Source organism: Alternaria infectoria (genome assembly GCF_024043175.1).
Source record: "Alternaria infectoria strain BMP 0036 chromosome Unknown scaffold_8, whole genome shotgun sequence".
In the NCBI taxonomy this organism is placed as follows: Eukaryota; Fungi; Ascomycota; class Dothideomycetes; order Pleosporales; family Pleosporaceae; genus Alternaria; species Alternaria infectoria.
Genome location: NW_026250697.1, coordinates 569,985 through 597,149, shown reverse-complemented (window position 1 = coordinate 597,149; position 27,165 = coordinate 569,985). Strand labels below are relative to the sequence as shown.

General features: G+C 53.2%; 7 protein-coding genes across 7 annotated transcripts; 3 read left to right on the top strand and 4 right to left on the bottom strand.

Moving 5' to 3' along the window:
• Positions 1 to 20: 20 nt before the first annotated feature.
• J4E92_005626 (uncharacterized protein) lies at positions 21 to 1,610 on the bottom strand (the record flags this gene model as incomplete). Its single annotated transcript, XM_051497005.1, has 1 exon — positions 21 to 1,610. One exon carries the CDS (start codon positions 1,608 to 1,610, stop codon positions 21 to 23), a length of 1,590 nt encoding a protein of 529 aa, XP_051352665.1.
• Positions 1,611 to 3,644: 2,034 nt separating this feature from the next.
• J4E92_005625 (uncharacterized protein) lies at positions 3,645 to 6,628 on the bottom strand (the record flags this gene model as incomplete). The annotated part of the gene is made up of 7 exons (XM_051497004.1): positions 3,645 to 3,738; positions 3,890 to 4,763; positions 4,822 to 4,929; positions 5,234 to 5,381; positions 5,434 to 5,825; positions 5,879 to 6,343; positions 6,427 to 6,628. 7 exons carry the CDS (start codon positions 6,626 to 6,628, stop codon positions 3,645 to 3,647), a joined length of 2,283 nt encoding a protein of 760 aa, XP_051352664.1.
• Positions 6,629 to 9,764: 3,136 nt separating this feature from the next.
• On the top strand, positions 9,765 to 11,286 carry J4E92_005624 (uncharacterized protein; the record flags this gene model as incomplete). Its single annotated transcript, XM_051497003.1, has 2 exons — positions 9,765 to 10,804; positions 10,857 to 11,286. The coding sequence occupies 2 exons, from the start codon at positions 9,765 to 9,767 to the stop codon at positions 11,284 to 11,286; spliced, it is 1,470 nt and encodes a 489-aa protein (XP_051352663.1).
• Positions 11,287 to 13,922: 2,636 nt separating this feature from the next.
• On the top strand, positions 13,923 to 14,989 carry J4E92_005623 (uncharacterized protein; the record flags this gene model as incomplete). The annotated part of the gene is made up of 2 exons (XM_051497002.1): positions 13,923 to 14,649; positions 14,721 to 14,989. 2 exons carry the CDS (start codon positions 13,923 to 13,925, stop codon positions 14,987 to 14,989), a joined length of 996 nt encoding a protein of 331 aa, XP_051352662.1.
• A 1,226-nt stretch (positions 14,990 to 16,215) lies between these two features.
• On the bottom strand, positions 16,216 to 16,860 carry J4E92_005622 (uncharacterized protein; the record flags this gene model as incomplete). Its single annotated transcript, XM_051497001.1, has 4 exons — positions 16,216 to 16,334; positions 16,445 to 16,505; positions 16,561 to 16,692; positions 16,855 to 16,860. The coding sequence occupies 4 exons, from the start codon at positions 16,858 to 16,860 to the stop codon at positions 16,216 to 16,218; spliced, it is 318 nt and encodes a 105-aa protein (XP_051352661.1).
• Positions 16,861 to 17,461: 601 nt separating this feature from the next.
• J4E92_005621 (uncharacterized protein) lies at positions 17,462 to 20,723 on the bottom strand (the record flags this gene model as incomplete). The annotated part of the gene is made up of 3 exons (XM_051497000.1): positions 17,462 to 18,673; positions 18,722 to 20,542; positions 20,595 to 20,723. 3 exons carry the CDS (start codon positions 20,721 to 20,723, stop codon positions 17,462 to 17,464), a joined length of 3,162 nt encoding a protein of 1,053 aa, XP_051352660.1.
• Positions 20,724 to 21,397: 674 nt separating this feature from the next.
• J4E92_005620 (uncharacterized protein) lies at positions 21,398 to 26,208 on the top strand (the record flags this gene model as incomplete). Its single annotated transcript, XM_051496999.1, has 4 exons — positions 21,398 to 21,893; positions 21,985 to 25,708; positions 25,761 to 25,865; positions 25,923 to 26,208. 4 exons carry the CDS (start codon positions 21,398 to 21,400, stop codon positions 26,206 to 26,208), a joined length of 4,611 nt encoding a protein of 1,536 aa, XP_051352659.1.
• Between the last annotated feature and the right edge of the window lie 957 nt (positions 26,209 to 27,165).

Here is a 27,165-nt window from a genome sequence, read left to right as displayed (position 1 = left end):
ATCTCTGCCTAGGCATGATTTCATGCCGAAGAGCAGATATTGTGATCAACCACGACACGTGTGCGATGAATGAACGTGCTTTTCGTCTCAAATTCGACACCCTTGACATCGACGAGTGTACCAAGAGAAAATCGCAAGGTGTAGAACTCGCCTTCGACCTCTTCGCGGTTGATCTCGATTCCTTGTCCTGGCCTACACAGCACGCGCGGCTCGCGGAGATCATATCTGGCTAACCATAGGAGACCAGCACGACGCCGAAAGCGATCTACTACGTCGTCACGACGAGTGTTATCCCAAAAGAGATGCCCCTGAGAGTGTTGGCAAACATCGGAACTGCAGTGCAAGCAAAAGTACACACCAGGTCGGGATTGAGTAACCTGCTGAGAGCATGATGGACATATTTCGAGGTCCGAGCTGTATGCCTGAAGCTTGAAGTCATGCGTTACAGTGATGGCGTAAGTTTCTTGTTCTAGATGGGAGAAGTCAGGCCCTTTCACAATGCGAGCAACGATGGCGGCAGTGCAGAAGCACATCTCTTCTTTGCATGCATCCAGGACTTGCATGATGAGCTCGGTATCTGGACCATCATAGTCGACCCTGACCTTGTCGCCACCCTTACAAATCGCTAGCAAGGAGTAAATGCGGTCCCGTCGAAGTGTGCAACATTTTCCTTGGAACCATCGTAGGAGGTAGATCAATCCATGGGTGGCCTGCCGCCTTCCTTTCTGCAAGATCGAACAGCTGGGGCCATTCTCGAGGTAGTCGTCCTGTGACCAGTACAACAGATACGCATATTCCATGATAGAACTAAAATATAACTCCTTTGTCGAGTGCACACAGTAGTACGCGAGTGGCAGGAAGTCGATGACGTGTTCTCCAGCCATCACTACTTGCGCGTTTGCTAGCATCATTTCCTGTGCGACCCACGCCCTTTGCCAGTAGGCATTGTTTGCAATGAGATCGTAATGTTTCTTAATGAGTGAAGAGTCCGAGATCTCGGAGTCGTACGTATTCTCTTGACTGAGATCGTAAGCTGGGACGGAGCGACTGCTGGAGTCCGGCTCTGCGTTCTGAGAGCTGCTCCCCTGAGGTGAATCACCGTGCTTGCTGTGATAAAAATCCTCCCAAGTCTTCCAGGCCTGGCGGTCGAACTTCTGCCCCACCGCTCGAACGAATTCTTGCGTCTCGAAATTATTGCCTAGCCACGACACGACCAATCTCGCGCCAGCAAAGATGTCACCCATCTGCTGAACTTGATGGTTTCGTTCTTCGATATCGGCTTGATTTATGCACAACGCGTCTATCCACAATGTGCAAAATGTGAGACGCTGGCGTGCCGCTTGGAGGAGGTCGTAGAGGTTTTGGCGCACATAATGTAGCTTTCCATCGAGCTTGATAGGGAACTCGTCCCCTGGTTCGCCCCAGGTATATGAAAGACAGACATAGTTCGATTCTTGAACTAGCGCATTTTGTAGGTAGCAGTCGGGGAGGCCGTCGACGGAGAAATCAGGTCTGACTTGTATCAATCTGAAGGAGCCCTTCACTTTTGGTAAAGGGGAGTGCTGGAATATTTCTGCCTGGGTCTTCGGGTTGGCCTCGATGCCCGTCATGATTGATATGGTTGATGTGGCTGATACTGCTGGGCAGACTGTTGGCCTTGGTATTGAGCTGAGCGATGTCTCAAAACAGTAAATGACTGAGCGTTATAGGTATCAGCAATGCCGATCCTCGCGATGTGCGGCGGAGCGCTGTCATGAACTGTGTTTCGGATCGTTGCAATTTATGCTGAAGAGCAAATTAATGGCAGGTAATGTCATCTTGAAGACGTGGTGTGTTGATGCAAGGTACCTGCCGCGGGGCATCGTAGGCGGCACGGGACGCTAACCTCAGCCTAGACGTGTCATGTTCACGGTCGCGACGCGACCATCCCGCCACCCATTATCGCCCAACGACGAAGTCTCTGCTTCATAGAGCACGCTTCTGTTTCAGATAGCAAAGTATGGGTACACACAAAAGTCCCAAGCCACCAAAGACGGTAAAAGTCCACCCGTATCCTATCTGGCGCACCATGGTCTCCAAAGCCGCCACGCCAGCACCACTGAGAGCGCATCTCACGAGGCTATAACTCGCTTGTACAGTCGAACTTCTCCCGGGATTCAGATCTGTGAGCAGCGTCCCACATGTCGCGAAGATGCATACCTGAGCCGCTCCGGAGAAGAACTGAACCACGAGTAGTATCGCGATATGCGACTTCGTGTGCAATACCCAACCGTAGCCTATGGTAGCCACTGCACTAACGATTACCACCGGAAATATCGATCGCAGTCTAGCCTTTGCGAAGGGGAATTCGTTGCCCGATCGAGACGTTACTGGGAGGCCTAGTCTGCGCGCAGTGACTTTGTAGTCGTGATCGAGAAGTTTGCCGGACGCATACGACGAGAGGATACCGCCAACGCCGTTTGGAAGGTAGGGCAACCCAGCTGTAAGGTAGTTCAGATTGTACTCCGCAATCACTGCTGCTGAGAGCGAGGTTGCGAGACACGTATACATAGTATACGTGATACCGCCAGCTAAGATCACGATGAAGTTGGCGTGGTTCTGGAGAGCTGACAGTGATTTGAGAGGTCCTAGGAAGGCGGAACCACGACTGCGAGAAGATGCAGCTGCCGGAGACCTGGTCTCACGACGAGATACAAGCGAATATATGGATCTGTTCACGAGGCGCGCTGGTTGAAGACTCCCGTTTCCTACAAGGGATCTTTCGGTCTCCGGAAGGAAGAGGGTAAGTGTCGCCAGCAAAGTTCCGGCAACAATGACCAAGAGCCAGAAGATCCATTTCCACGATAGCTTTTCTGAAACTACTCCACCTATGACAGGCCCCAAGCATGGTGCAGCGTTGGTAGCACCCATTAACACACCCACGTAAGATCCTCTTTCTGCAGGTATCGAAATGTCTGCGATGATACCGAAGGCGATCGCGATGGTACTTGAAGCGCCAGCACTTTGCAGACATCTCATTACTATGAGAGTCGCATAATGCTGCGTGAGGGCCAGTCCTATGTTTGCCCCAACATAAATGCAGAGGGTCAAAAGAAGTACGGGTCGTCTACCGATGTCGTCAGCCAGACTGCCGAAGACCGAGGGTGCGATTCCCGATACTATCAAGTACGAGGTGATTGACCAGTTGACCTGTTCGATGGAAACCCGCAATGAGTTTGCGATCGCTGTAATTGCGGTGAAGTATATGAACGATGAGATTGTTAAGAATACCGCTGCTGTAGAACAGGCACCTAGTAATAGTCGCTTTTGAGTGGGAGTGAACGTGGTGTATGGAGTGTCTTCGACATTCGCGCCCTCTTTTTCTTGGTCTGCGAGCCTATTCGCAGCCCCTTCTTCTTCCGCGGCTTCGTTACTTTCATTCTTGACCATTCTGATCGGACAGCCGTGTTGTTCAGAGCTGAATGCCTCAAACAGGGTACGACAGAGAAGGGTGGCACCTGACTCACAAGGCACGCTTTGACGTCTCTGCAATCTAGTCTTGCGGCACGGTTACTTCGAGCACATCAAACGCGGGGTAAGCAGTCACTGTGAAAAGTGCAAACAAACAGACCTAAGCCAGCCATTGACGAGATCGCATTTGACCTCTACAGGTCGCGTGGTGAAGACACTTGTCGGGCTTCCCAGTCTTCGAAGCCGCCAGGGAACTTCTCAACGAGCCCTCTCATCTCAGCTTTGGCCCTGAAGCCAGTCAGCCTGACATTCGAACGTAAGTGTCTTTACACATACCTATCGTGAAACTCGGGCCTGTTGGGATAAAGCGCAGAGACCAAGAGATCATAGCGACTATTCTAGTGAGTAAAAACAACTCCCTCCATGGGACTGTACTAACATGGCGTAAAGTCTATTGCGATCGTCCCAATCTTCCTCTGGCTGCGAAGGCTTCACGACATCCTTATAGCAGATAAAGAACTCCTCGCCCATATTGTACCGCGGCGCACGCCAGCTGCCCAAGTCGCACTCGTTATGGCCCCAGAAAGCACACGAGTCGAAGACGATGATCTTACCAGTATCTTTCTCCAGCATGCAGTTTCCAGGCCATAGATCCGAATGCAAGAGGCATGAGTTAATCGAGCGACCGCCGGTTTCCAGAGGGCGGAGCAACCTGGGTATGACTTTTGAACGGAGAGCTTCGAAGATGACTTCTAACTCTTCGTCTATCCCATATTTGTTCTTCTCTAGATCATACATGGTCTGCATGGCTCTATTATACCAGACTTCCCACGAATCTTCCCATGTGTTGTCGTTCGGTACGTGAGCAAGGTGAGTTGGAATGTGGAATCCGTATTTGCCGAGCGACGATTTTCCCATACTTGCTTTGTGCACCCCAGTAATGATGTCGACAAAGGCACTTGGATCCAGTTTCTCCATCGCCATGTCGTGGAAGTCGCAGATGTAGAACCATGTGTCCGGGTGGTCTTTATAGGCTCCCCAGGCAATTGGTGTTGGAACATGTTCGGGGCAGTAAGAGTGATAAAGTAGTTCGGATTCGTAGGTACCTTCCATCATCCGTTTTCCTAGTTCGCCGATCTTGGTCTGCGCTTCCATTAGATGGGCTCTCTCGTTTGACGAGACAGGCAATCGAACCTTCACGAAGTATTGTCTCTCCGAGCCGTCTTGCAGCTTTGTATCGATGCGGAAACTCTCACACCAAGCGCTTTCACCGGACTGTTCAATCAATAGTATGTCCATATCTTTCGGTAGCGCTAGATACGATCTTTAGCTCCAGAGAACTCTCGATACGTTGTCTGACTCTACACGCACCAGCCAAAACGTTTGTGTCTAGTCGTTCGATGTGAATGGGATTCGTTTCGCGCTCATGTCGTTTCCTCGCGGCAACCTCGTCGGCAGGGTTCGTAGACATTGTGTCTGCTTGGAATTGCTATAGTAGCACTGTACGACGGTTCGACAAGGTCAACTGCTGAGTCAATGCGCGAACGTGCGGCGCAGTCTTGCGCTAACTCCAAGAATACCGTGCACTGGATGATGTCAGAAACCACAAGCCCGATTCCATACTCGTCACAGGGCCAGCACGTTTGTTCCGATATAGCCAGTTGATGAATACCCAATACACATTTTGTTTGAGTAAGAGCACTTTACGTTGGTAATTGCAACGCCTCGATATTCGCGCTTGCTTCCCGCCCTTCTATCAGCTCTGACAGAACAAGTCCAGTACCAGGCGCATGCGATATACCCCAGGCACCATGCCCCGCTGCTATGTATACACCTCCGTTCCCTTCATCTTTCGTCCTGATACCTCCGAGCTTTTCGTCCGGTATCCGCGATACTATGGGTCGGCCGCTAGATGTGACTGGACGGAAGCACTGCCTGGGATTAGTAAACCAGTTCAACATTCCACTCTCAGTATCAACTTACCAAGCCTTCCCTCAAAATCTCCATGTCTCTGCCTGGGACGTTCACCATCATAGCCTTCGCACACTGTTTCAACTGCTCGATAGCCTTCGCACTAGCTTGAACGTCTGTTGCAACCTCTGGCAGAGGTATATTTGTGCTATTGAGTCCTGCCAGATACAGCTCTCCACCCAGTCTCGCAAACCATTCTGGCGAGAAGCCGAGTGTATCTGTCGCGAAGACTGCGTGGCAGACTTCCTTGTCGAGCTCTTCGGGCTTGTGGTGTGGGTTTCGAACGAGCAGCGAGTGGCCAGCTAAGGAGGAGACGGGGATGCGCGCTTTCGAGGATGGGAAGAGGGTGCTGAATACGCGTGGAGACCACGCACCGGAGGTTATCACGAGACGACTACATGGTACTATTGTCGGTAGTTAGCAATCGTGTAGTTGGGTAGTATAGATTGGACCTTACACTCTATCTCCGACTCGGCGTCATCACCCTTTGATATCCTCACACCGCACAGCACGTCCTCTGCATCCTTGATGATGGCTCTCGCCGTCGCGGGCTGATGTATCATGACCCCCCTTCTCTGAACTTCTTTCAGAAGCCACTGGCAGAATCTCAACGGATCAATTTGTGCCGTCGTCCCATCCCTACTGATAATCTCCATGATGCCTTCCTGTGTGCGCCGAAGCCATTCTGGTCCGGCAGCCTGTTCTTCCCAGGGCTTGTTGTGATTCGCTAATTGTGCTCGACTCGTTCCATTCTCAAGCCAGTCTTCGCCGCTACCGCCAATGGCTGATTCGCTGTCTTGTGAAAGAGAGATTCCGGTGGACTGCGAGTATCCCCATGTTGTACGTCCGGAATGCGCGTTCGCAAGGTCGGCGTGAAGTCTGAAGGATAACGCGCCGAGGGAAGCTACGGATGGTGCGAACCCTACTTCATAGTTAGACAAAGTGTTCAGGTGTTGAAAGACGCGCTGCGCTGATGTTGCACGCGTCGTACGCTGCCAAACGTACAGTCGGCACTCAAGAAGCCCGCAGCAAGGCCAGACGCGCAATGGAATAACTTCGGACTCGAATCAACCAGATGAATACTCTTTGGATCTGTATTTCCACTTTCTGTGAGATAGTACGCGGTACACAAGCCGATGATGCCGCAGCCAAGGATAACGACGTCGTTGGCGTTCTCCCCACAAGAAGCATGGATTTGGCCTGGCATTCTGAACTTCACGCGGGGCAAACCAAGGGACACCGCAACAGCCTCGAATGCGCCCGCCACCACGCCTTTAAGCACGCCAGCAGGTACTCTCGCGCAAGGCCGGCACACCAGCGGCGTCTCACATCACAGCATAATCATCATGTGTTAGATCATGTTGCTGCCCACCCAAAATACTAAACATCGTACGAGCTGTTCCGCACATCTTCGCTAACTCCACTGCACACCCCAGTCACCGTCCCAGACTCGGGTAAGTCGCATGAGCCGACATGGCCTGATTTCCCTCCTACACCTTCTGGAGCCCGGATCTTCGCTGCTTTCGATTACCGTTGGTTGGACTAACTGATGCAAGACTCGGATGATCTGCGGACTGGAACTTTGATTACAGGTACGGCTATTGGGTACAGTGGTGCCATCATGAGAGTTGGGGCACGCGAACGCCCCGCTGCGCATGTGTGGGATGAGCTGGAAGACGCGTATGTGGAAGAAACTTGTGGGCTGCATTGATAACTATGGAGACTCTATCGATGGAATACTGTTTGCTGGGAAGGATGCCGGATGTACCGTTCCTGATCGGTCACTGTCACACTTTTCAGGGCCCGACCCGACCCAGCGAATTTAAACGACCCTGCATAACGAAGTGCGTACCCGATGATCTATGCACTGCCACCAAGATCCAACATGCCCTGGAAGGCTTCGTAGTCTTGCAAGGGGTTGTTGTGCTGCTCTTGCGCTGCGGAGATTGCGGGATCAGCCACGATAGCCTTCACAGGCGAGTCCGTATCCGGGCTGTGCGGATAGGTATTGTCCCACAGCCTGCGGATGATCATAGGCGCTTCGTTTTCGTGGTCGACGAATGCTCCAGGGATACGTGTACGAGGTACGTCGGCCGTCTCAGTCACACCAGTCACAGGTCGGGAGCTGGATCTTGATCCATAGCCGCTACCGTCGTAGAGCCCAGTATGCTCGCCCCAGGAACTATCACGCTTTCCCATCTTCACTTCCTCGGCGACGTGCCAACTTGGGTCAACATCCAGATATGCTGGAAGTTTTCCAGTAGCAAACGCCTCATTGAGCTCGCTGTCAGACACAGAGGTAAGCCCCGCATCCCGAATAATAGCGCTCAATTGTGATGCCAGCTTCTCTTCTTCTGCGGCAGCATACCTGATTGGCGTTTCATTGTTCCATCCACTGTCGTCGTCGTCATCTTCATTGCAAAAGGCAAGCAGCTTGATTTTCATGCGACACTCTCCGTCTGCTCGACGGTAGACGCTTGCCTGGTAGCCATTCTCAAGGATAAGCTGTGCATGCTCCTTTGGTGTCCTGTCTGTATTCGTTTCATTGGAGACCTTGGTGGTCGCATCCTCTGATGGCTTATCCGGGTTGTTGTAGACTGGCGAGTTATCGATACGATCTACCCCAGACGGATCCTCTCGGGCTGATGTCTGACCTAAGTCTTCGCTCTTAGCAGGAAGTGAAAAGCAATCGTCGATAGGCAGATAGTCGGATCCTGGGTTTGGAAAGCGAACGAGGGGCTCATTGAAGTAGACTGCAGCTTCCCGAAGACTGTCAGACAGAGCGCTTTTTGTTGAAGCTGGTTTTCTCATCGCTTCCAAACTTGGTTCGTACGCTTGGGTGTATGCTGGTGGCGAAAGAATCATGGTCTTTTCTGAGTCCAGAATCTTCTGGATAGGTGCTGGTGATAGTGGAACAGTTCCATCTGGTATGAGCGATGAATCCGCAGGCGATTGCGGGATCTGTTCATAGGATGGTGGGACCGGTACCGGCGAGGAATGGTGGACATAAAGACTCGAGGTTCGGGGGTCCATGCGGTCAAGATCGAATATTGGTCTGTCTGGGGGAGACTCCTCGAAGTAGAGTAAAAGCGATGAGTTGAGGCGGTGCTTCGGGGTCAGCGGACTCTAGAGGACAGAGAGTCAGTGGTCGTTTCTCTGTTGTGGGGAAAGATACTTACACCATCCACGAGGCACTCTGATATATCAGACTGCTTGGTCTTGGTAGGTGAGCGCAAGCTGCGTAAAGAGCCGATGCTCCGCAGCTTTTGCTTTCGCAACGAGCCCATTAGACCTTTGCGCATTGATGGACTCTCTCTGATAGGCGATTCGTCGCTAGAATCAGGTATAGTTGAGCTCGCGACAGGCGAGGACGGTCCTGGAGTCTCACAGCTTGGTGCATTGTTCTCGTTGTGCTTAGCGGAGCAGGGTGGCGAGGGACTTGACAATGTCAGCATAGCAAAGCAGAGATAGGAACATCTCCGACTCACGGAGCTATACTCATTCGAGAGAAGATACCGGTAAAGCTCCTCTTGGCACTGATGATGCGATCAAAAGGCATGGTGGCTGTTCGTCACTATCCCAGTCCTGCACTGTAGGTTCGGCAGTGTGGTTGAGGCTACGGGGTTAGTCGAACGGATGAGGCCACGAGTGTGTGGGAGCTGTTGGAGTCGGCGCTCTTGACATCTGATCCATGTTTGTTGATATACACGTCTGGTCCTGCCGGGTTGACTCTGTGTACTTCAAGGTGGCAAGTTCCAAGAGCGTATGGTGGTTTTGGCAGGATCAACCCCTCTACAGATCGAGCGGATGCAGACGACGCGCTCATAAAATACTCTGAACCCGTTTGTTCTAAGAGAAATAACTCCAGGTATCATGTTCGCTGGTATGATGTTGAAGAGACCTGTTCAACGAGCTCGTTTCTCATGATTCCCGTAATACCTAGGTGGAGATGCGGTACCTAGGTATGCTTGGGGCTTCCCGAGGTCGTGCCGTTGCTTGGACATGACAGGTATTGACATCGTTTACTGCAGTGGGTATGATTGCTTGATCAACGATGGCCACTTGTGAGGTATTGGAGAATGTACGTTTAGTCTGGGGAAGACGTTGACGAAAACGCCTGGCTTGAGCTTGCACGTGATGGCTGTGGGCCGTGCGCGGGACCCTTGCTTAGCTCTTTCACGTCGCGGTCCTTAGCATTCCTGGAGTGCAAGAGCATTGCTAACCACCGACACCGCCCTTCACCCAATTTGCATCCGGATCCCAAAGTTGGAGTTACAAACACACCGCGACAACTGTTGCTAGCTTCACCTGCGCCACATCAACGCCGTTTTCGACCAGCCACAATGGCGCGCGGCCGCCCATCGCGAGCTGCAGCGCGTCGCAGCACGCCTGTTCGCAGCGCAACACCCCAGCAAGACAGCGACGAGGATATGATAGATGCACCAGAATCGCGCGCCGACACACCCAAGGAAGAGGAAGAGGATGCTGAATCAGCAGCTCAGGGAAGCGACGAGGAAGCCGCACCCTCTGAGCGTTCACCTTCTCCAGCAGTTATCCAGCCGTTTCCGCGCAAGAAGCGTCTTGGTCGCCCTCCTAAGAACAGGCCGCCGGACTGGAATGTCATCGAGCCCGACAACTCCGAAGGCGGCACACCCGTCAAGCGCAAGCGGGGACGGCCGTCTGGTGGAGGTCGAGGAAGGCCTCCAAAGGGAGGGCCGTCGCATACCACGCGCGTTCCTATAGACAAAGAGGGCAACATGATGGACGTAGTCAACGATGAGGTTGACCTACCAGAAGATGAAGAGGGCGAGCAGAAGGTCGACAAGCTGGGTAACCTCATGGGTGGACGAGACTACCGCGTGCGCATATTCACCATCAAGGGCAGGGGCGACAGACAGTACATGTTGTCGACTGAACCGGCTCGATGCTGTGGGTTTAGGGACAGTTATCTGTTCTTCACCAAGCACATGAAGCTCTACAAGATCATCATCGACGACGCTGAGAAAAGGGACCTGATCGACCGCGACATCATCCCTCATTCCTACAAAGGTCGTGCCATCGGTGTCGTCACAGCACGATCTGTCTTCCGCGAGTTTGGCGCGCGCATCATCATCGGCGGCAAGAGGGTCATTGACGATTACTACGTTACAGCAGCAAAGGAAAGTGGCGCAGTAGAGGGTGAACTTGCAGACCCCAACGACAGGCTTCCACCTCCAGGAGAGCCATACAACAAGAACCAATACGTCGCTTGGCATGGTGCCAGTAGTGTCTATCACACCGGTGTGCCCAGTGTACCTACTGCAAATGGCAAGCCTGCCCCTGGAAAACGGAAGGTCAACATCACCTCTGCTAACTGGCAATTTGAGCATGGTCGCGCTGCAAGGTATGCATAAATTTTACACCTATCTATGACTACCAGGACTAACATACCCTAGTCGATTCAACTCGAACCTCTCCAAGCTACGGAAAGCAAATCTCACGGGCGTATACGACCCACATACCAACCTGATGTGTTATCCTAAGGTCACACAACCCACCCATGCACGTTGGGAGGAGGTTCCTGCGGAAGAGACCGACGTACCTCCACTCGTTCGTCGCAAGTATCTCGTGGTCGACTCGGTCTTCCAACAACCTCCCTTCGCCGGCCTGGGCATACCCGGGCCAGATGGTGACTTCGTTGACGTCGGTACAAACGGTCTACCGACCCTGGACGACGAGGACAAGTCGAACATGAAGCCCGAAGAACTACAAGCGTTTGAACAGATCAAGGCGGAAGAACAGGAGTGGCGCAGCCAATGGGGCGGAGAGAGCACTGACGGTGCGAGAGTGAAACCGAAGATTGGTTTCGTGGGCGTTCCGGTTTGAGACATTCAAACCAAGTTGATGTCTTGAAAACTGTTGTGCTCACATAATTTCTTTAGATACCACTGCTACTTCCAGGACGGGGCGAGGTTGCGAACGATGTAAAAATAGTTCCCATTCCTGAGGCGGGGGGCACTGCTCGATACACCTCAGTATATGCTTCCTCTTGACAGCAACAATCTCATCGGTCATGGTTATTAGTTCTTCACCTCCGGCGCATTCTCAATTCATTATTCATCACGTCGGTGTTCGACTGATGTACTACGTTCATGTCAGAGGCCTACGGTGACCATAGATGGAGTGATCGGTGCTCCTTGATGAGAAATGCCGATATATCTTCCACTATCTGCTTGTCCACTGCCTCGTCGTATATGCCTTTTGGATGCCCTGGAACAGCAAGAGACCGCCTTTGCACGCAGTATGCCCTCTTTTTTTTTTCAGGGCGATACTTGACTGGCTTTGTGTGTACAGATTTGAGGAAATGATAACATTGTCACTCTTTAATCACATGCGTGTAAATCGAACCTGTATGCTTCAGCATCATCTTACTCTTCATACTGAGTCTGGCGATTGCCCTGGGTGGCTCTTCCTTACTTCACGAGTATCCCGAGCTGGCATAGGCAGCAGTTTGACGCTGCTTGCTTTGCGACCATCCGGCATACAAACGCTTGTCGAAGTGATCTAGGCATCAATGCTCGGAATCTCAAGAACACATATTGCACATGAAACATAGGCACACATGACGATGGTGATGACGAAGACTATCGTAATGACTTTTGTGGTTATATTGGTTTCTCGTTTTATGCTGCGGCCTGAAAATGTACGCATGACAATGAGACTTCTTTAATGATGCCTAGCACAGTTGCTGGCACTGTGTGCGTGGCAGCAATGGTCTTGATGGAGAGGTCGGCGCCTAGATCAGCTCTGCTTTGGTTGATTAGTTCGATATACACGAGAGCCGGTTCATCCATAAGCTTCTTGGTTGTCGCCATTGCGTGGCCCGCATTGAACGAGGACGCGTAGGCGGCAGCATCATTGCTGTGATGATCTGGTACTGAGACAGCTACCCAGGGGGCAATGATCGCGGTCGTCGTGAGCATGCTCCCCTTTTCGTATCTCGGATCGTGCCGTATTGGCTTCATGAAGGTCAGCCGACATCCTTATGATTTCTCACGATTTACAGGAGCCATCTGCTCCATGGGAATACTAATCAGAGCCGCACGTAGTCCTGTACAGCTCATTGGAGCATGCCGTGTAGGCGGTAGTATTACTGAGGTAGATCCCATGTACTGAGTCAAGAACGCGACGAGTAAGATCTGGACCGTTGGATTGGAAGCGGTTCCGATGCGATAGGTCCGAATTCTGGTGCCTGAAACGGTGACGAGTCGGCCTGTGGAGCAGCGCACGATGTCCACGACAAAGCACGCTCGAGACGCTAGCCTAGTATTACGCAACCCGTCTTTATTCGAGACTGGAATCCTGTTCTCGAAATCCTGCGCATTCAGTCCATTGCGTAGTGGCAACGGACAATGGGACGACCAGACGACGATAAGGCAAAAGTAATTTCGGTGCCGCATGATGATGAGTGCGGCTTAACGAACCACCGGCTTGTCATTTCTTACTACCGGAGAGCCTCCGTCTTACAAGTTCGTGAAGTCCGAATGGATACAGCCAGAAACCCACCAGGGATGCTTTACTTGAATAAAGCCGGAAACCAAGGGCCTCGTGTGACGCTTCAGTTTGCAGCAGCAATAAAGAAAGGAAGCTAAGGCTAAGCTTCTATGCACATTCCCGGTGCTTCCACGAACAAAGGAACTTTACCCCAGGTTGCGCAAATCTTCCGGCAGTAGGTCGCACTATGGAAGGTGGTTGTAGATTGCAAGGTTGTGTGGGGATATGAAGATGTGTGGGTGGAATGCTTAGCGACGCGGCCAAATAGATTGCAACTATGGGGTGCAGATGCTTCGAGAAGGAATGGCTTCGGGCCTTCATCTACACGTGCCGTGGGTGAAGTATACGAGCATATTGCACGCAATAATTTGGGGGGTGTGCGTGACTGTGAAGACGCTCCGGAGGGAGATGGATGCAGCGCGGCGTAAGGGCGTATTGGGTTTGGCTGACGGCATCTTACGACATGCTACATTGAACTTGTTTCGTGTCGCCACTGAGGTGCAGCGAGTGATACAGGTGGGTCGGTGAGAAGGCTAATATCAGCTTGTGCTACGCCGCGACTGCACGTCGGAGTTGGATGAGGCCGTTTACGCCTGCTTCAGACGGGGGCAGAAGGCCGTGGAGGAGCGGCGCCGCCATCTGAGACTGGTAGCGACGGCACAGCGACACAGGAACGAAATCCGGGCAGCTGTAAGACGACTGCAACACACTCCCCTGACTTGGGTCGTGAAACGATGGACGGCCCGCGGCTGATGGCTGAGTTCCTAGCGTAGGGGGGCGTGTGTCGGAGTGGGCACAATTAGCTCGGCCCCGATGCGGGCAAGCGTTCAAGGGGTCCAGAAGTGCGCTTGGCAGCTGCCTATTAAAGGGTCCGTAGATGCCACCTGTCCTCAGCGCCGCACAGCCCGGGTCCTAGTGATAATCACCCACTATGCCCACTCAGACCTCCATCCTACATCGACTTCACCATGGCTCAGTACACCTTCGACTCTAGTCTCTTTTCCCAGACCATCAACAACTCCGCCATGACTTCCACGCCCCTTCCCCCACCATCAGTCGAGGCCATGCCTACTACTATCAAAATGGAGATGATCGAGAACTACGACCACTCACCCTCACCCGCACACCACTCGTCCAACTCGTCGGAAGCATCACAAACACCAGCGCCCGAGAGCAATGGCTCAAAACCCGTCAAGAAGCGCAAGTCGTGGGGGCAGGTGCTCCCCGAGCCCAAGACCAGCCTGCCTCCACGGAAGCGGGCCAAGACCGAGGACGAGAAGGAGCAACGACGCATCGAGCGCGTAAAGCGCAACCGCCTCGCCGCCCACAACTCCCGCGAACGGAAGCGCCAAGAATACGAAGTCCTCCAGACCGAGAAGGACGAGCTCGAGGCCAACATGCAAGCCTATAAACAAAAGATGGCTGAGATGGAGGCCGAGCTGAGATATTTCCGCTCCAAGTACCCCGGCGAAGCACCTCAACCTGTCTTCGACCTCGCTACACCACCCCGCGACACCTTTGACACCATCTGCCCCGCGCAGATCCCCACCTCCTTCCCCAGCCCAGAGTCAATGGACTCGATGGACTCACCCCGTGACTCATCGTGCCAACCTGAGACTCCCCCATCAAGCTTTGAGGCTTCTCCCGAATTCGACTCGACACAATATCCTGCCGCGATATTGTGCGACCTGCCGTGTCAGTCGACTTCGGGGGCCTCTCTACGGGCGACCTGGGCCTACCTCTCTCTCTTCAACCTTACGCTCCAGTCGACGAAAAGTCTGTCGTCATGGAGAACTTCTTCGACTTCGACCCGTTCCCAAAGTGCAGTCCAACATCGACTGCTCCCATGGAACCCCCTTTTAGCATGGTCGATTCTTCTTCAGTCGATGCCTTCGGTCCAACATCCTTTGACCACGGTTCTTACTCAAACTCTTACGGCTTTCTTGACGGCTTTGATGCAAAGTTCAACGACTTGCAGAGTGCCTCTGGCGCAACTTCGGTTAGCGACGAGGCCCTCGCAGCGGGACAACTTTAGCACTGACGCCATCAAGAGATCCACCAAGGGGGCGAAGAAGCAAACCGAGTTGGTGGATGGTGGCTGTGGATCACGAATGATGAGGTCTTCCAGGCCTAGACAATTGGGTCGGCGTAAGGTTCGGTCATTGAGGTTAACAGGGGCACTGGGTTGGGAAAATATGGAGTGTGGCATCACTACCGGGCGTCGGACGGCGTCATGAGCGTGTACACTCTTGTAGCAACAGTTTCGTTTTAGACTTGGTAACCATTCTGGATATCGCTTCCTGGATAGGCTATGGCGGACAAAATTCACCAAGGGCTGGTGCCTTTATCTAGCCAAATACCACGATCTACCACTTCACAGTACTTCCTCCCATCGTGATGTTTCCTCAATGTTGTTGATGCTCTACCCTTTCACATGTGCTTTTTGTTGGGTACCAAAGTTCCCCACTGCCGCTCCACCAGGGCCACCGATTCTCCACGATTCTGCCCCCTTCCAGCTTCCCACGCTAAGCATCCCAACCCTCCGCTTCGGACTCCGGCTCAGCTGAGGCGAGACTGACTTCGCATGCAGGCTGACGCCAGCCGCCTCCACTCAAAACTACTTGCCCAGCAGCCACGATGACATGAGAACCAACTTATTTCTAGGTCGCCTAATGACGTGACCGGAGTACGTACACAGGGTCTATTCATAGGCCGTTACGGATGTCTGGCTTCCGTGGACTCCGTCAATACGAACGGCGCAGTCATGTATTTTCACACGACTCAGCTCGTCCCGTACATAGACAGACGGACGAACGTGAAATTCGGCCTTCGCGATTGTGCGTGAGGTTTATCGGCCTTCGCTTACGAAGTCTACTATCTACTAAGCCATCAACACCAATTTGGCGTCGCAGGGAACATGGCATGCGAGAACAGCATGTACACCGCACGAACATTCACACCGCGTTTTGGCCCCACCAACACAAGTAATCTAGAACCACATACTCTTAAGAAGATCGTCTTTGAGTTATTTGACTTCCATTCGTTACTTTCGTAGCTATCTAGGGGGCCCACGCCGCTTGCAAGCATGCAATGCAATGCAACGCAACTACCGATGTTACTCGCAAAAGTTCGTTGTCGCTTGTAGATGTTACTCCCTTGCTTTGCTTTACTAGCTAGCTAGCCAGACCCCTTGCTGGTACCGGGGATATCTCCCTAGAGGCCGAGCGCATGGCTGTCGCTCTTTGCTCTGGTGGTGATAGCTTATTTGGTGACCTCGTCGACAGGCGCGGGCTTGTTCGAGTCGGTGGCGGGGGCGCCTTGGCCGGTGTGGCCTTTCTTTGGTGCAAGGCCGCCGCCGGAGGCGTTCATGCCTTCGATAGCTGCGTCGTGTCAGTGCTTGCGTCTTTTGCAGTTATGTTTTCTTCCTTCGTTGTGGTTTGGAAAAGAGCTTGGGATGCGGAGAGGGGTAGGTGGGGCAGCCGGGTCGTACCTTCGCCCTTCTCGATTTCAGGCATGGGAGCGACGTTGTTCTTGGTGTGCTCGAGGGTTGACTGGTATCTGTTAGTCTCCAGCCTGAGATGTGCAATGGTAGATGAGGGTACGTACGTCTCCAGAGGCGCCGTGGACAGCGTCCTTGCCGACCTCGATGGGGCCGTTGTCTGAGGATCCGTCTCCGTTGCGAGGCATGATGAAGTATGTGAGTAAGGTTTGGTTGGTGTAGTAGTAGTTGAGCTTGAGCTGAAAGTAAGAGCAGTGGAAGATTTGTGAGTGTGAGTATGAGGGGTAAGAAGTTCTCGTCGCGATCAATTTGTGTCATCGCGATGATGTATTTTGCTGTGATGTCATGGTGGAGAAACGTACCTGCAGAGCGGGTCACAACCACGTACAACACTGCCTCACGATCATTATGAGCTCGAGTTTGTTTAATGAAGACTTCATGAAATTAGGTAATAGAACTCGCAGTGGTGGCTGCATAGGCATGTATCTGCAACGGCTCGTAGAGCATGATTGCATCGTGTTCTTTGGATGATGCGTATGTAGCCCGGGCAACTCAGGCATCCTTGTGAAACATCAAACCCTAGGAAAACTCTTCGAGAGACTGAAGCTCTGATTACCATTTCTTGGTCGTCTGAGAACCGATTTCCTGTGATTGATCCCTGCCATGGCTTTCCAGGTGGTCGAAGTACGATGGGTTCTGGAGTTGGGTGAGGCACGGTGCAGCCATGTGACGAAACCGCTACGCTGGAAGCCAGCTGGGAAGTTGCTGGTGCGGAAGGCATGGCTGCGCAGATCTCAATGTCTGTAGCGGGCGCAACACCTGCTCTACATCAGACGGCAGTGGGTCAAGATACGTCTGAGATATGACCGAAGTCATGCTGGAGAGCATCGAAAGCTCTTAACTTGAAACTGCAAGCAGTACCGTAATTATTGATTTTGTGTCAACTGGTACACCAAGAACAAGGCGACAGCTGCGAAATATGCTAAACATGCAAATGCAACCAGAAGCCTATCTTGCGCTTCTGACCCATCCGACCACACCAACACTATATCCTACTAACCCACCGACCCTTTCACGTTCCCTCTTTGCCTCCTCTTGCCACTTCCTCAATTCGCCCACAAGCTCAGGGTCCTTGACCACGATGTCTCCATGTAGTCGCAGGAACACACTCATCCAAGCCTGCACCAGCTCGTAGTCTCGACGTTCTTGTAGTCTCGCGGTCAACGCCTCAATGAACGTTCGTAGCTCAGTGTAAGGCTCCGTCGTGTCAAGGGTGCGAATTGCGATGTCAGCAGCCGATGGAGGAAGGGAAGAGAGGTGGCTTAAGAGAGGTGTATATTGGCCAGTCTCGGTCGCATGTGCGAGGTGACGGCTGAACACATCGGTAGCCGTGGCGGCGCTAGAACGCGAAGCAAGCGCGGAGCTGGAGATGCGAGACTTGGGGTCTTGGTCGAGTGGTGCAAGAGCAGTGTTGTCTGCTCCCTGGATTTGATTCTGACCAAGGGATGGGAGGAAGAAAGGGGCCTTCTCTGGGGCTTTGGGAGCTTCCTTGGGCTTGTTGCGGGCACGTATGACATCGAGATGTAAAAGTGTCTGCCAGCGAGACTTCGGGACCAAGCTGAGTGTTGTGATCTTGTCGCTGAGTTGGTCCATGACTGGCACTGTAACTTCGTCCTGATCTTCGTCTTCTGCCTGCTCTTCGGTCGCAGCGTCAACGACTGCGACACCACCCTCGCCAGATGCTGTCGGCGCATTCACTTCGACAACATCATTTTCTGTTATTTGGCGGGTTGACACATGGGTGAAGAGTGTTCGGTTTGTCCAAATGTGCACACCAACCTCGCCATCCAGTCCAGTAGCGAGGAACTCGCCCGAAGGTGAAAAGGCCACTGTGTTACACTTTCGGCGAAGTTTCATGGCGTCGATGAGATGGCCCGTCGGTAGGTCCCACACCCTGACTGTGGAGTCAGAGGCTGCAGAAATGATCCACCGGCCGTCGCTCGAAAATGTGTAGTCGAGAGTCTGCAACGCAGCATGGGACTTCGATGCCCATAGCTCTCGAATGAGTTTCTTGGTGGTAATGTCCAATACACGGATTGAGCCATCGTCACAGCTCAGTGCTATGAGATCACTATTCCGGTGGTAGCGTAGACCGTGAATCTTCGTCATGGGGTACCAGTCGATCTCGTGAAGTAAAATGCCGGTAGCAAAGTCCCAGAACTAAAAGATATTTAGTGTTGACCAGCAGTGGGAGAAAAGGTTACTCACCTTAACTTTACCATCATCGGAGCAGCTTATCAGCGTACGGTTCAGGCCATCTACGGCAAGACCAGTGATAGCTCCTTTGTGTTTGCCTTCGCCCTTTGCAAACTTCCGTGGCGAATCTTCTGCAAAGTCCATAGCCTCCTCGGCCTGTAGCTGTCGGAGTTTGTATTGTTTGGCTTCCGCCGGAGTGAGTCGAGCGGGAAACCTGCGACGGAATTGGCCAGACTGCAAGTTGTACATATCAATGGAGCCACCAGCGGAACCTATCACAGCAAACGTGCCGCAGGACGAGATTGCGACGCTCTTGACCTCTGTAGCGTCGCCTGTCTCGAATGCCCATCTACCAGCCCGTTTGCGCCCCCAGAACCAGGTTCTCGCAGTCTTGTCACCAGCGTGTCCTGTGACAATGCTCTCCCATCCAGTCATGTTGACCTCTGTAGCTTTCTTGTCCTGGCCCTTGACCTTGGATGAATTGGTCCAGATGCCTGATACGCCAGGCATCGCGCCCATGCCGCCGTCGCGGTTGAGAGAACAAGCCATGCAGGTGATGGCTGGCGCTTTCAGGTCTTCCAACTTGATATGGTGCTTAGAAGTCTCGGCGTTTCCGTTCAAGAGGCCCATCTTCTTCGCTTTCTTCTGAAGAGCACCCTGGCTGAGCTCTGTGCTTTGCCCGTCGCGTCGCAAACTCCAGCCCCACAAGCTTCGGTCTTGACTCGAGCTAAGAAGCCATTTGCCGACATCGTCGGAGCCATCTGAATTGGAGGGGAGGAAGCGAAGAGTCGAAACTGGCGCAGCATGGCCGCCACGGGAATGCAAGATACGCGGTAGGGGTGAGAAGGGGGTTTCGTCGAAAATCCATGTCTTTAAAGAGTTGTCCAAGCCACTCGACACAATTACAGCCTGTCCAGCGAGGAATTCGATCTTGCTGATGCCGCCGCCTACGCCTCCACTGACAGCCGGGGGTGGGCCATGAGCTCCGCGCAGAGTACCGGTCTTACGACCGCCTTTGTTCAGGTCCCAGAAGGTAATGTCGCCGCTCTGAGTACTGGCCGTGGCCATGACACCGTCTTCACGACCATCGTCGCCAGCACCCAGTCCGTCGGTCCGGAAGGAAATTGATGTCACTGGGTATTTCTGCGAGCCACCTGTGTTCAGGCGCATAACCTCCTTGTCGGCGCGAATGTCGTGGATTGTAATTGGGCCGGACTTGTATGCGATAGCGAGGAGGGACAAAGCTGGCGTCGGCTGTAGGGTGGTCACAGAGCCGAAGTCTGCGGCTGGCGGGAGAAGCGTGTATAGCAGCTTGGCAGTGCTGATGTTCCAAATCTCGACAGAGCCGTCCTTTCGGCCTACGAATATCTTGTTCAGATACGTGGGCATGTTGCAGATGCAGCCCGAGAGGTCACTGGACGATGCGCCGTGGAGGGTCGTGTAGTGCTCGCGGGTAGCTGTCCTCCAAACCTCGATCTTGTACTTGCCGCATCCTACTATCCATTCTCCGAGGACGACCAATTTTCTGATGCGCTGTATGCCGCCGCGTGGTATCTCTAGCTCAGCAATCTTTTTCCCGCGCTGGTATACCCACACGCCGCGCTCGTGTTCTTTCTTGTAGCTTGACCAAGCTGCGAAGACGACCTTGTTCCATGCTACTGTTGCAGTGATCTCCTCGGGGGTTTGCGGTCGAGTTATGAAGACGAGATTGAGTCCGCGCTTGAGGTCGTACGTTTGGAGAGAGCGGCCGACCGAGGTAGTGATCTGGAAGGTCGTTTTGCCGAGCGGGAGTGCTGTAAATGGAACACTTGTAGGCGACACAAGGCCAACAGTCTATCATGGAGTCAGTCGTGCGCGAGTGCTTGGTCGCGCCATGGAAGCTTACTCGGAACGGCGCAAATATCTTGGACTGGCGGATCTGTGTTGCGACGTGCTTTTCACCTTCGTGCCGTGTCCTCTGACGCTTGGTCACTGGGCCGCTGCTGGCACTCTGCTGTACCTTGGGGCCTGCCATGTTGGGTGTAGGTTGGGAAAGGACGACCGGGGCGCATGCATCAACTGGCTGGTGTTGCGGCCGCGAACGCGACCAGAACTTTTTTTGCGGAGATGAGATGATCAGATAAGATTAGATTAGATCGCGTGACGGCGCCAAGCGATCGACTCAGGGTCCACCGCCTTGCATAGCAAAAAGAATACCCATAAGCTTCCATGCTGGCTGGTGAGTTATGCTTCAAATTGCAGCTCAGAACCACGTCAGCGATAACGCGCTCACAAGACATCTGGATTACCTCAACTATGACCGGCATCGTCTGATCATCTTCCAAAAACATGGGGACGCGGAACGGGGTACCCCCGAAGCCTAGGTACAAGTCAACCTGGGCGGGCGCCGTTCCGATGTGATGTGCAACACGTGGCGCGCGTGTAGCCTCGCTGCAGCCCGAAGGTGGACATCTAGAGCTCGAAACGGCACAGCATATGCAAGCCTGTCCATTAAGATCGTGGCATTCGACCATGCTGCCAAGTTGCGCTGAGTGACGTACCGTGTCGTGAAAGTGTTTCGCATTCTTGACGTCTAGAGACTCAACTTCTACTGCGCTCCGGAGAATGAAGACGTTGTGAGGATACTGTCGCCAAACGTCTACTGTCCACTTCCCCCACGGCGCACGGGTGCAAGGCGTACCGCGAAACATGGAGCAGCCACTATCCCGCACAGCCAGTTCCGAGAGCACACGATCATGGCGACAGCTCTCCAGTGCGAGCGGCGCGTCCGCAGGCGGCCAAAAGGCAAGATCGAGCGAGCCTGAGACGGGCGGGCGCAATGTAGAGCGTCCCAGCGTGTCCGTCCCCTCGCTCGGTGCCGCAGCGATTCGACAGAGCTTGCCCGCACGCCGCCCGTCCAAGGCATCTGATAGCAGCATCTTTGAGTATTTTGGACATGCCTGGTCTGGCTCCGCTCTCGACGACTCGGATGCCACGCCCACGCTAGAGAGCACCCGGGGAAGTCTTGCAAGCGCCCCAGTTAATCCTCTGCTGCTGCCGGATTCCTTCCGACAGCCGCGATCTGACGCGGGCACTACAGCAACAGAGTCGAAGCGACTATCAATATCCTCATTCGTTTCTGCCATTTCCAACCGCGGATACAGTTGGAGTGGAAAAAGTTCCGTGGCGGGCTCAGAACCAGACGGTACGTACGTCATGGGCCATCACGGCCGCGCCATGATCTTTTTCACATGCACACTCCAGACATTCAAAGTTGACCCACTAACTCTACCCAGCCAGAATGGACAACCCACACGGCACCACGACGGCCACCTCGTCGCTCTCCGTCACTACCTCGAGCCAGAATGGCAGTCTCGGCACCAAAACCTCGCCCACGCAATTGCTCTTCCCCCAAGACCAGCCCGCCAACGGCCAGACGGCGAGCCCCAACACCGCGCCGGCCCACCCCGCCTCTCCCCATGCCGGGCAGCCCCCTCTGTCGACGCAGCCCCGCCGCTCAAGAAGCCGGACAGCCCAGAGACGCATCAGCGGAAGCACAGCGACCAGCAGCAGTCCGGCAAGCCGGGAGATGAGAGAGAAGAAACCGACCAAGGGCATAATCGGCGTGTGTGCGCTCGAGTCAAAGGCACGCAGCAAGCCTGCGCGCAACATCTTCGGCAAGCTGGTGGACGAGTTTGAAGTCAAGATCTTTGGCGATAAGATCATCTTGGACGAGGCCGTCGAGAACTGGCCTGTCTGCGATTTCCTCATCTCCTTCTTCTCCGATGGCTTCCCACTGGACAAGGCAATTGCCTACACCAAATTGCGAAAGCCCTTCTGCGTGAACGACCTGCCCATGCAGCAGGTGCTGTGGGATCGCCGTCTGTGTCTTGGTATACTGGATAAGCTCAACGTTCCTACGCCGAAACGTATTGATGTCAGTCGCGACGGTGGACCCAAGCTGCCATCGGCCGAGTTTGCGAAAGCCCTGTACGAAAGAACAGGCCTGAGGCTGGAAGGACCCGAAGACGGCACTGGTGGAGGCTCCCCGGCACCGAAATCCGTTGAACTCATCGACGACAACAACACGATCCGCGTCGACGGCGTTACCCTCACCAAACCATTCGTTGAGAAGCCAGTGAGCGGCGAAGACCATAACATACACATCTACTTCCACAAGAAAGATGGAGGCGGCGGCCGGAGGCTGTTCAGGAAGATCAACAACAAGAGCTCAGAAAAGGATGAAACTCTCGAAGTACCCAGGGGCATCCTTGAACCGACAGGCAGTTACATCTATGAGCAATTTCTTCAGGTAGAAAACTCTGAGGATGTGAAAGCATATACCGTCGGACCAACCTTCTGCCATGCCGAAACAAGAAAGTCACCTGTCGTTGACGGTCTTGTTAAGCGCAATCCTAGCGGCAAGGAAGTCCGCTATGTTACAAAACTCAGCGAGTCCGAGGCTGCAATAGCAGCCAAGATCTCAGAAGGTTTTGGACAACGAGTGTGTGGGTTTGATCTACTGCGCACTGGAGACCAGAGCTATGTTATCGACGTCAACGGGTGGAGCTTCGTTAAAGACAACGGTGACTATTACGATAAGGCGGCCAACATTCTTAAGGAGATGTTTTTGAAGGAAATTGCGCGAAAACAACGCAAGGACGCCGCTCAACACGCGGCTGCAGATGCCCAAGCTGGTACAGATAGTGCTGGCAATTCTATAAAGGGCGCCTCGGGCCATCGCAAGACGCTTGGAAAGCTGTTCAAGAGTCCGAGCATGTCAAGGGTGGGCAATCATGCTCACAACCTCCAACATATGCGGCAGTCCAACACGATGCCTTCGTCACCTGACACGTCACTCAGCTCTACGCCCATCGCATCCTCACCTAGTTTCGAGAAGCCCAACCCCGCCTCAGTACTAAGTCCTGCAACAATCACTACCACCTCTACCTCGACTCCAGAAGGGCCAATGTCGGAACCCGAGATTACGCTTCCGCCTGCCTTCGATGACGATGACGACCTGCATCTTGAACAGGAAAGGTCAATGTCGGAAGATCATCTGGAAGTGCCTCCTCCGGCAACTGCGGCGCAATGGAAGCTCAAAGGTGTCGTGTCAGTCATTCGCCATGCGGACAGGACCCCGAAACAGAAGTTCAAATACACCTTCCATTCTAAACCATTCGTCGACTTGCTCAAGGGCCACCAGGCTGAAGTATTGCTGATCGGAGAGATAGCGTTGCAGAGCGTGAGTGATGCAGTCAAGGTAGCTCTAGATGAAGGTCTCGAGGATACTAAGAAGCTGCGCGAGCTGCAACTCTATCTGAATAAAAAAGGCGCTTGGCCTGGAACCAAAGTTCAAATCAAGCCCATGTTCCGCAAACGCCGGAAGGAAGAGTTGCTACCGGGAGAGACTCTACCCGAAGAGGTACCGGAAGCTCCAAAGCCAGAGTCAACAACTGCTGAGGGCACGGAAAAGACTGCCGCTGCCGGCGAGGACGAACCAGAGCTACTCAAAAACCGAAGCGATTCCATGTCTGGGGTCACATTGTCTCGCATCACTGCGCAAGATAACAACATGGTCCTTGATAAGCTCCAACTGATTATCAAGTGGGGAGGTGAACCGACGCATTCCGCTCGGCATCAAACGCAGGACATGGGCGCGAACTTCCGCAATGATCTGTTGTTGATGAACAGGGACGTATTAGATGATGTTCACATCTTCAGCAGTTCAGAGCGACGAGTGACCACCAGCGCACAAATATTCGGAGCGTCGTTCTTGGAGAAGGAGCAGTACCAGTCTGAACACATATCAGTACGCAAGGACCTTCTGGATGACTCGAACGCGGCAAAGGACGTTATGGACAAAGTTAAGAAGAAGCTCAAGACCTTGCTACGCGCAGGCGACAAGGCTCCGCCTCAGTTTGCATGGCCAAAGGACGTACCAGAGCCATACATTGTCGTTCGGCAGGTTGTGGATTTGATCAAGTTCCATCAGCGTGTCATGAACCACAACTTCAAGAAGATCGAGTCAGAAGCCATTTCTTCACTAGCTGCGTTGAACTCTCCACCATCGGAAGGACAAACGTCAGGACAGTCCCAGTACACTAACGTCAATCACATCCAAACACGCTGGTGCTGTAATGAAGGACCAGAGTTGTTCAAGGAGCGATGGGAGAAACTGTTCAAGGAATTTGGAGACGCAGACAAAGTCGATCCAAGCAAGATTTCTGAGCTATACGACACCATGAAGTTCGACGCTCTCCACAACCGCGCCTTCCTTGAATGGGTGTTTACTCCCGATGCCAGCTTTGTGGATGAAGACTCGGTTGCAGACGGATCCAAGCAGACCACACCCGACAACAGCTCAGCCAAGTCTATACCCGTCGGTCCGACACCGTCAGATGCCCAGCTTAAGGCCGAGGCAAAGGAGCAGAGCGCGGAGAAGACCCATGACCGCGGTAGCCTCTCCCACCGTATGGGTTTCAGGCGCAAGTCTGAGATTACCGTCAAAGCCCCAGCGCCTCCGTCCTATGTACACGAGTCTTATTTCAAGCTGTACTCGGGTCTGGGTACTGCAGCCTCCAAAGCGCAAACCGATGCGAGACTGGTCAAGCTGCGCGAGATGTATCACTTGTGCAAGGTTCTGTTCGATTACATCGGGCCACAGGAGTACGGTATCGAGAGTGAGGAGAAGCTAGAAATTGGCTTGCTCACATCGTTACCACTTCTTAAAGAGATTGTTGGAGACCTAGAAGAGCTGCAGGCATCGGACATGCCCAAGTGTTTCTTCTACTTCACCAAGGAGTCGCATATCTACACACTGCTCAACTGCATCCTGGAGGGCGGTATCAAGACCAAGATCGAACGCAATGCTATCCCAGAGCTCGACTACTTGTCACAGATCAACTTCGAGCTGTACGAATCGGAGAATGCTAGTATTGACGATAAGCCGCATACCTTCAACTACAGCATTCGCATTACTCTATCGCCAGGATGCCACGCCTTTGCTCCGCTCGATGTGTAAGTCAAATGAATCTATGCAATGCAATACGACAATCGCTAACATGGACAGACAACTGGACTCACGCCATATGATCGGTTTTGCACCACGTCGCAGTCTCACTCTCCACCAAGACTGGAAAGAAGTCCTCGAGACTCTTCGGGCAAAATTCCACACGTAAGCGCATTCCACCTCCCCCAATTTACGTTGGAAAACCATACTGATGTGTTCTAGTGTCAAACTACCCAAATCCTTCGTCGCCATTGACCTCAGCGAGAAGGTTCCCGAAGCTTTTGAGCGTAGCAGCAGCGTGAAAGGCAAAGAGCACAACATGACCGAGAGCGAAGAGCGCGGTAGATCAGATGAGCGAGACGAAGACGCCTCTCACATTCCTATTGCAGATGCACATGGCAACATTCTCAGCCCAGGAGAAATCGTGAGCCCGGAGCGCTTGGCGCTAAACAAGGAGATCAGCCCCGCCGGCTTGCCGCCGCCGGCGATGGATGCTGAGAAAGAGTAGAGATGAGAGCAGTCATTCGCTTTCAAATTGGGAGGCTGTTTAAGCATTTCGCATTCGTTGCATGGACTGGTGTTAGTGGGTGGCGTGTGGAGTCTGTACAGTATGTGGCTTCTACAGCAGTTTTGACCGCATCGCTAGCATTTTACCATATCAATCTGCATACTGATGAATGGACTCTGATTCCCGCTCAGCCCCGTTCGGCGCTCGTAGTCATCTTCGAGAATATCAAGCTCCATACTGCCATCTGTCTTGCCTGGAGCGCGTCCTTGTACATGGCCGGATACTGCCACTTGGGAACACTCCAGAACAAGAACGCGAAAACCCATGTTCGTCCGATGAACGCGCCGAACCAACTCTCTCTGACTGACTTCAGCTCTCTCTGATAACCAAATGCAGGCAGGAAGTGCTGCAAGAAGATCGTCTCCGCCAAACAAGCGAAGAAGTTGATCATAAACCACCAGATGTCTGTCCATCCATCACGACCTATCTGCCAACTCACAACCCCATGAGATACCCCAGAAAGCCCAAACACGACAAGAGCAACAAACGCTTTGCATTCGTAGGAGTCGGAACGGAGGTTGAGCTGGCGAGCAAGAGCTCTCCCGATACACGTATATGGCTGAAGAGCGACTTTGTGCCAGAAGCGTGACCAGAACGTTCTCAGTGAGGTAGCAGATGTCAGATTGCCAAAGAGAGGAGGCCAATTACAAGGGCGGTCCAAGCCGATGCTGACGAAAAAACTGGCGAGGATGGCGTTGCTTCCATCTAGGTACACCACGCTTTGCCAGATCCAGAGGACCGAAACGTAGGCCCGGACCAATAAGTCTCGCGTGGTGACGTCGTGCCAGCGTCGGAGTAGCATTTGCTTCTCTTCAGAGACGTCCTCGGGATATATCTCGCCAAAGACTGCGGCGACGAGAGCGGGTAGGATTTCGAAATTGATGCAGTAGTATATCG